The sequence below is a fragment of the Anopheles aquasalis genome, chromosome 2 (assembly GCF_943734665.1).
Source record: "Anopheles aquasalis chromosome 2, idAnoAquaMG_Q_19, whole genome shotgun sequence".
Lineage (NCBI taxonomy): Eukaryota > Metazoa > Arthropoda > Insecta > Diptera > Culicidae > Anopheles > Anopheles aquasalis.
Genome location: NC_064877.1, coordinates 26,082,501 through 26,090,000, shown reverse-complemented (window position 1 = coordinate 26,090,000; position 7,500 = coordinate 26,082,501). Strand labels below are relative to the sequence as shown.

Genomic DNA, 7,500 nt, shown 5'->3' with positions numbered 1-7,500 from the left:
ACAACAACAAATGACGCGTCATGCCGGGCAGCTCATTTATCCCATAAAGGAATCTTGATCGATCACTTGCCAGTAAATGGCCCCGGGGGGCATTGGGATTTTTCGCAATTTTCATCCTTTAAGTGAGCCACTTGATTGTATTTATCAATATTATTTATGCAAAATTGACCTTTTATTGATTTTCTGTCGGAAGCATTGACATAATCATCAATATTCCATCAATTTCGGCCACAGATCAATATTAGACGTGAGTCTCTGTGAAAAAAATAATATCTGTGGTCCTAAATAATAAAAATGGACTAAAAGCAGTAAAAAATAGACTAAGCAAAGGGTCCTTAATAGGAAATAAAGTACTTTAACTCAGCCAAAAATGATAAATAAATACTGGAACATAAGTACAATGATAAATACATGCATTGCAATTATCCACCTGCCCCTACCGTACACTAATATGTTGCCAGGATGCTTCTTCTCCTTCATTCCAGAACTGCTGCACCAACAGCTACCTGCGGGAACGGTTGGGTCAACTGGGAAAGGACAACGACCGGTACTCTCCACTGACAGGTACGTGCCCGAAAAGTTGGGGGGATGTCGCAATGTCTGTGAACACTCCATAATCCCCATTGCATCCCATTTAACGGTCTCTGCCACTACCGCAGCGCGCGCGGTCTCGATTTGCGAGGTTTCGGTCCTACGGTCGGTTTGCGGACGAGTGCCGCGGTCACGCATTATTGCCATTCTGTCTGAGGTGCAGGAAATCGAGCACCATGCACCGTACAGCAGTCCTCCTCGTCGACCCAGCGAATCCTCCTCGTCTCCGGTGTGCTTGTTGCAAATGAGAAAATTATGAATCCAACCGTGCCCGCTGATTTATCATCTCTTGACCGTGCTTCGACACCGCGATGGGCTGAGGGATGATAAAAGCCGCGACGGAACGCGTCGCGATCGAGTGGAGTGGATGGAGAACCGCGCGGTTGATGCAACATTTAAAATAGATCTACATGTTGTACCCACTTAATGCCCACCCTTCGTATGCAGCGTGCATTTTTGAGTTGTTAACGAATGCCGACCAATAGATAGTTCTTGTCCTGTAAAAATAGATTCCATTCTAGTTTGCGTGGCCTAGCACCATCCGGAGATTATGTGGATAGTAATTCGCTAATTGAGGGAAAAAAAGAAATGCAAATACAGCATCAACAGCAACCGCAGCCTGAAGTAGGGTTCAAGGAATGCCACTTCTCATTGGTTCTCTTTTCCGTTCTTCTCCGTAGGATACAGCCAAACGTCAGCATCCGGTGCAGTGAACGGATCGAGTCTAGATTGCTTGAATCTGATCGTACAAAGCATTACTACTGCTCAGCAGCAGCAACAGCAGCAGCATACACAACCACCTCAGCAGCATCTGATGGTCCCGGCGTCATCTCAAGCTGCCTTGCCTTCGGCCAGCTCCTCACCAACCGCCGGTGGCGGTGGGCCAGGACAACCGATGGCAGCGGCAGTCGGTAGTGGATCCCATTTGCAACTGCACCAGCATCAGCACCAGATGCAGTACAGCTCCTTCTCTTCGCCCACCTCTTCATCGTCCTCGTCATCATCGTCATCTTCGGCGTCGTCGTCGTCGTCTTCGTCATCCTCTGCGGCCTCCCCACTGTCTCCACCACCGTTGACGGGATCGTCCCATCATCATCACCATCATCAGCATCATCAGCATCATCTGCATCATTCTCCTCATCCACATCAGCTCAGCATCGGCTCAGCAAGGCAGCCGGTGGTGGCCGCCCTACCGAACGCACCCGTTTCGTTACCGTAAAATGCCAAATGGCACCAAGTCGCCAAGAAACCGTTCCTAATTAATTGTACATACTTTCGAGCGCTCTTCATGGGCGAACAATGGTTTAATGGCACCGCGATGCAGTCTGTGCTGGGGCGATCCTCCTCCTACTGGGTAATATTTAAGCCGCACCGCCAGGCCAGATCGATCGAGCGCTACACGATCAAATGTTAGTTAAGTTAGTTAGCTAAGCAAGCTATGGTATTACTAGCTGTACTTAAGCTGTAAGTGGACGCAGAGCAGACGGGATTTGGAAATAGAACAGAAGCAACAAGGAACATGTGAAATTCCTGCAGGTGATGCTGGAGTCTTATTTATTCGTCTTTGCAGTACGCACTGGACTGGTCACGTTATATGTAAAGTAACGAGTGTATTGATTTTGCAGGAACACGAAGTCGTATGGCACCACGGCGCTTGTCCTCCACCTGCACCGTCACGGGAGTGTTGGCTCTGAAAAAGAAAAGAAGATCGTTTCAAAACAAACCAATCTCCACTTCCAGGCGGTGCATCCTTACTTGTTGTAGAACACGACGGTCGTGCGATTATCCGTCCGCTCGAAGGCCACAACCTGTACGTTACCATTGGTGCTGTGGGCTGCCAACCGGATGGCGCCGGGTTGAACGAAGCGAGAAAAGTGACCGAGACCGTAGTAGATCGGTTGTTTGTAAGCTTCCTCCTTCGAGGTGGTGTTTGCGATCACCGCACTCTCCACATAGTTCTTCGCATAGTTCGGTCCACCCCGTTCGTCCAGCACCAGATTCCAGTCGATCCAACCGTTCACGCTGTGCTGCAGATCCTGCAGGATGTACAGGATGTACGATTCGGCGCGCTCCCACGAACCGAGTATGGGACGGTGCTGCTGCAACGGTTTGTCCCCGAGTGATGCCTCGGTGTTGAATATCCACTTGCCCGGATAGGTACGGGCGGTCTGGTCGAGCAGTCCGGCCGGAGCCACCCCGTCCCAGTACCAGTGAACGGCCAGTCCATCCAGATAGCTCGTCGCGTTCGGGTGCCCCTGGTCCATCAGCGCGAACCACCAGGGAAACGTGTACCGCTGGTCATCGCAACCGAACAGCTTTACCTCGGCGACGGATGAACGTTCGAGCGCGGGTCCAAGAAACTGGCCCACCCAGCGACCCTGTTCCTGGGCCGTCCAGCCAAGGCTCATGAAGTGAATGAAGAGAAAGCCGATCACACCGTTCAGCGGTTCGTTACCGGTCGAGATGGCCCAAAAGCCAAGGCCGGCCGCCTTCATTAGCTCCAGGTAGCGCACGTGATAGTCTGCCCAGGCCTGGTAGTACTCTGGCTTCAACCGGCTGGCCCCGGTCCAGTCGTTGTTCGTTTTCATCCATCGCGGTGGACTCCAGGCCGCTCCGATGAGACGGATATCGCGGTTCCCGGTGATATCGATCAGTTCCTTGATCTGCGTCACTTTCACCAAATCCCGATCGTCCAGCGTGGTAAAGTTGGACAGCGCCCCATCGTTCACCGGTTGCTCGTTGTACGCCCACGGTGCAAGATCAAAGTCACAACCACCGATCGGAACACGCATAAAGCTGTACCCGATGCCAACGGTCCGCGAGTAGTACGCTTTGTAGAGGCTTTCACGCAACGGGGCACGCAGTTTGGCCAGATTGTGCGACACGGCACCGGTGAAGGCACCACCGAAACCTTGCACGGTTTGAAATTTGCTTTGCGAATCGATCGTTATCACCGTTAGCTCGCTGTCATCGTTTGGCCGTCGTCGTACGCTGCTGGCTGAAAAGTTCCCCTCGGCGATCGCAAAACGTAATCCGGCACTACTGCTCGATACCAACACGAAGCTTCCGGTGGCCGTCGGTTCGGCAAACTCGAGTGTATCGCAGTACGTCACGTTGCACACGCATACCGATCCACTGGGGTACTGGCGGAGGGCACAAGGTAATCCCGTTGCTGTAATCCCGTTAGCTGCCAGTGGCCACAGTGGCGAGTACGAGAAAGTAGGAGGTTGTATCACCGGAGAGGTCTTACGCAAGACGCGGGCACACACGATAACACTTACCGATCGTTTGCAGCACTCCAACCACCACACAGACGATGGCAAATTGCTTCACGCGGCCAGACATGGTGTCGCCTCTCGATAACCGACTGACTGACCCACCAGACCGACGACTCCGGATGACCGACGCACTCTGACTGATAAGCGAGTCGCCAGTCTCAGTAAAGTGGACCACCGCAGGCCACAGTATGGTGCCGGACCTTCAACAGATACATTTAACCGAGGTTTGACTGTGGTGCTATCACTTTCTCCAGCGTTACGCTTGATCATATTAACCCCTCCCTCGGGGCGCCAGTAGCACTCCCCCGCCGGCTACGTTCGGGTCGCACAAAACCAACCAACTGGAACTGGATGGATGGCATATGGCGGTGGCGTTGCACACATTTGTTGTGTTCGAACCTGTCTCCACTATGCTAAACTTAACAAATTATGTACCGTTTACGAACGATTTTGGGGTGCCATAAATCAACCTGGGCTGGGTGCTACACGATGCTGCGACGTTCTGATGTTCGGTCGCCTACGCTCGCTGCACCCGAAGATGTGCACGCAGAGTTGCTTGTAATGCACGCGATGGTGTGGCCGACATGGACGCTAGGATGGGAGCTATCAAAACATATTAAAATAGGAAATTGTCACGCACTCTGTCACATACAATGTCGTCTCATTCGACGGAGCGGAAGTTGATTAACAACATCATGTCCACCGGGTGTCTATTCCTTGTCAGGATCGGTGCCAAACGTTTGGTTTCGAACGGTGATCAGTTACAGAGAATCAGCGAAAGGGAAACAGTCAGCTGGTGTGCTGGTTTGGCCTGGTGAGATTGCTGGGCGAGTGCATCAGTCATGTTGAGAAAGAAATGTGTTTTCTAGGGAAAAACCGTCGTGAGATATCATTCTGATAGTAGCTGTGGAGTGGAGAGGAGGAGCTAAATAGGGAGCAATCATTCTTCCGCCGTCCTCGAGGACGATTCGTTTGAAAAGTCCGATAATTCGTGGAGAAATCGGGGTTATTTAAAGCGTCAATCAACTATTACTCAAACTTTCGTTGGAGAAGATTGCTTATTGAGTTCAATTTTAATTTTTCCACAACCACATGAACCACAATCAAATGAACTACTCTTTTATCAAATGAGTCTGGAGAGCATATCAAAGTGCAATGTAGTACACATTGCCGCTTTCTCGCGCGCATGCTTATCAACTTGAGCCTGTTTGGAGCTGCCGTTAACGTATTGAAGTGTAGCTTTTTTATGTTAAATTTAGAACCGCCAAACAGGTGATATTTTTCACTTTCTGAGCAAAACCGAAGCACTTATTACGTTCTTCATTTAGACCACCAACAAATCAATACCGATTAAAATGCACCATTCACGTGTTTTTCAAATTATTACTAATTTTTATTTAAAGTGTTTCATCTCATATCTCCATTTGATCTAGAATCCAGTTAATGTAATATGCTACCATTATACCCCTCCCGGTAACATTCTCTTGGGAACATGTCTGTCTACCAACGGAAATGACTGCGTACTGAACGTACGTTCCATTAAACGCAGCCTGATACGGCCCACCAGAATCACCTCTACAGTGCATGCTATCGATGCCCTTTGCCGTACATACCTGGTCATCTTTAACACAATATTTCTTGTTGAGTTCAACGGTAATTTCTGCCTTTAGCAGCACCGTAGAGAGCACGTTTTCTTCCGTCAGTCCCCAACCAGTGATTTCCATGGTCTTGGGGATGTACATGAGCTCCTTTGCAGTGATCGGCAAACATATCGGTGTCACAACCCCTTCCACAATGGTAGCTCGACGCACCAGCTCTAACACAGCAATGTCTTTATGCGGGTGACGATATCTATTACCGATCGTAATTTCCTGAACGGTAGAATTAGTTGATGTGCGATCGATCATGTTCGTTGTACCGAGACGGGCCCGTGTCAACGCTGGGGTGACGCAGTGTCCTGCTGTGAGAATGTAGGACGGATGAATCAACGTGCCACCACATTGTACGCCTTGGTTGCCGTACACCAACGCCACCATCCAAGGGAATTCACCATGCACCGCATACTCGCCGTTGGCCACTTTTTTTGCCAATCCACTTACACCGCAACGCATCCGCATCAGCTTGTCGGCCTTGGGGTGCACAATAGTGCGATCAGTTGCCGGTGGGACACAGCATTGCTTTTCTTTAGTTTTCCGACGACTACCGTCACACAACTCTTTCGGTATGAGGTATCCCTTTTTCCCGCTGGCAGGTTTTACACACTTTGGAAAGATTGATGGAGAGCGGGTAACAGTTGCCTTCTGGCCATTACAACTGTCGGGGACATACACACAGTTCTGATCCGTGCAGCAGAAGTAATTCTGTGATTAAAGGAAAAGCCACAGTTAGTGAAGCACCACGAGATTTTGGTAGTCATGGCAGGATTCCTTACTTCCGTATTGTACTGGTAGCAATGGTTGATTTCGGCCTTTTTCATTAACTCTTTCTCCGTTGTCGAGCTCAAGCTTGGACAGAATGGTCGTGGCGTACAAACGCCCAGCTTACCGTTCAAACTACACTTGATATGCTTCGTTGAACAGCAGACGTGTTCGTCTTTGTTGATCGCCATTTCCGGTGTGCAAAGTGTTTTGTTTCCTGGTTGATTTCTGGACGAGCGCCGTAAGCCAGATCCTGTTGCCTTTGGTTGGGTACCGTAAAGTGAGCAATACTTAAGCGGTACACAGCGCTCTTCTGGTGTAGTACAGCTTCCAACTGAATGATCGAAACCTGCAGAAAGAAACCCATAGTTTTACTTGTTAGTTTGCAGCTCAAATAAACGATTTATTAGCACAGTGGTTGTGGGTTGAAGGACTTACAAAGTGCGGCAAAAATAAATAGCACTGCAATCGTACGTCGCATGAAACTCATCTCGACTCTACCGAACGCGCTCGCGTGGGCCATGCTGATGGATGGGGCGATCAGAACGAACTGCGTACAAGCAAGCAGCATCACGCCAAAGTCGTCGTCTTTTAAATCAACGAAGCGGTCAGATGTGGGGAATTTTGTTTCGTATCCCGTTCATGCGTTACCGACCAAACCATGCTTGCTGCCCCATTCTCTCATTCGCAGAAATGTGCCGCTGAATACAGGCTTAATCACTGCTGCTCCTTGCGAATATACGAATGGAAAGAAAAATAAGAAACTGTTGTTCATTCCCTCGGTTAAGCTTCATGAGAAGCATGGATGGACAGGAAATAAGCGTGCAAAATACTCGGTCCCACTAGATTGATCGTTACGATCGTGGCGCTATATTTTATTATAAATCTTTCGATACAATCTTAGGCGATCTTGTCCCACGTAGTACTTTACGCCATCATCCATAAGAGTGGCAGGACGCCAAACTTCCCACTCCAAATCTATTGATGTACTCGCGAATAAGTGTGGTACTGGTTCTATCTCTGGCCGTATATCCTGTGCAATCGCACCGCATCATGCCATGCGGCGTATAAGCGCGTCATCACATGGCTGGCCCTCCAAACGCGATAGAATGTTTGACTTCAACATAGCGGACCTTGTCCCGTTTTATTCCGATGCAGATTTTCTCTAAACGATTAACTTACCATTTATTATTTTCTGTTTAATCAGAAATGGA

At 49.3% G+C, this 7,500-nt stretch overlaps 3 protein-coding genes across 3 annotated transcripts in view; 1 reads left to right on the top strand and 2 right to left on the bottom strand.

The window, feature by feature from the left end:
- Window positions 1–1,810, top strand: part of LOC126569563 (myogenic-determination protein) — a 17,466-nt gene extending 15,656 nt beyond the window's left edge. Inside the window, exons 4-5 of the mRNA XM_050226749.1 lie at window positions 486–564; window positions 1,272–1,810. Coding sequence (XP_050082706.1) covers window positions 486–564; window positions 1,272–1,810 — 618 coding nt within the window. The remainder of the gene's footprint in view (window positions 1–485; window positions 565–1,271) is intronic.
- A 303-nt stretch (window positions 1,811–2,113) lies between these two features.
- Window positions 2,114–4,034, bottom strand: LOC126578054 (lysosomal acid glucosylceramidase). Its single transcript, XM_050240252.1, has 3 exons — window positions 3,873–4,034; window positions 2,347–3,778; window positions 2,114–2,281 (listed from the first exon to the last, which is right to left on the bottom strand). The coding sequence occupies exons 1-3, from the start codon at window positions 3,934–3,936 to the stop codon at window positions 2,182–2,184; spliced, it is 1,596 nt and encodes a 531-aa protein (XP_050096209.1). The 5' UTR covers window positions 3,937–4,034; the 3' UTR covers window positions 2,114–2,181.
- Window positions 4,035–5,238: 1,204 nt separating this feature from the next.
- Window positions 5,239–6,842, bottom strand: LOC126581218 (melanization protease 1-like). Its single transcript, XM_050244725.1, has 3 exons — window positions 6,725–6,842; window positions 6,301–6,635; window positions 5,239–6,229 (listed from the first exon to the last, which is right to left on the bottom strand). Exons 1-3 carry the CDS (start codon window positions 6,807–6,809, stop codon window positions 5,282–5,284), a joined length of 1,368 nt encoding a protein of 455 aa, XP_050100682.1. The 5' UTR covers window positions 6,810–6,842; the 3' UTR covers window positions 5,239–5,281.
- Window positions 6,843–7,500: the final 658 nt, after the last annotated feature.

Coding starts and splice junctions, on each gene's coding strand:
- LOC126578054 (XM_050240252.1), bottom strand. CDS start 3,936: ATGTCTGGCCGCGTGAAGCAATTTGCCATCGTCTGTGTGGTGGTTGGA. Junction 3,779..3,872: donor TGGAGTGCTGCAAACGATCG/GTAAGTGTTATC, acceptor GGCCACTGGCAG/CTAACGGGATTACAGCAACG. Junction 2,282..2,346: donor ACCGTCGTGTTCTACAACAA/GTAAGGATGCAC, acceptor TTTCTTTTTCAG/AGCCAACACTCCCGTGACGG.
- LOC126581218 (XM_050244725.1), bottom strand. CDS start 6,809: ATGGCCCACGCGAGCGCGTTCGGTAGAGTCGAGATGAGTTTCATGCGA. Junction 6,636..6,724: donor ATTTATTTTTGCCGCACTTT/GTAAGTCCTTCA, acceptor TTCTTTCTGCAG/GTTTCGATCATTCAGTTGGA. Junction 6,230..6,300: donor GCTACCAGTACAATACGGAA/GTAAGGAATCCT, acceptor CTTTAATCACAG/AATTACTTCTGCTGCACGGA.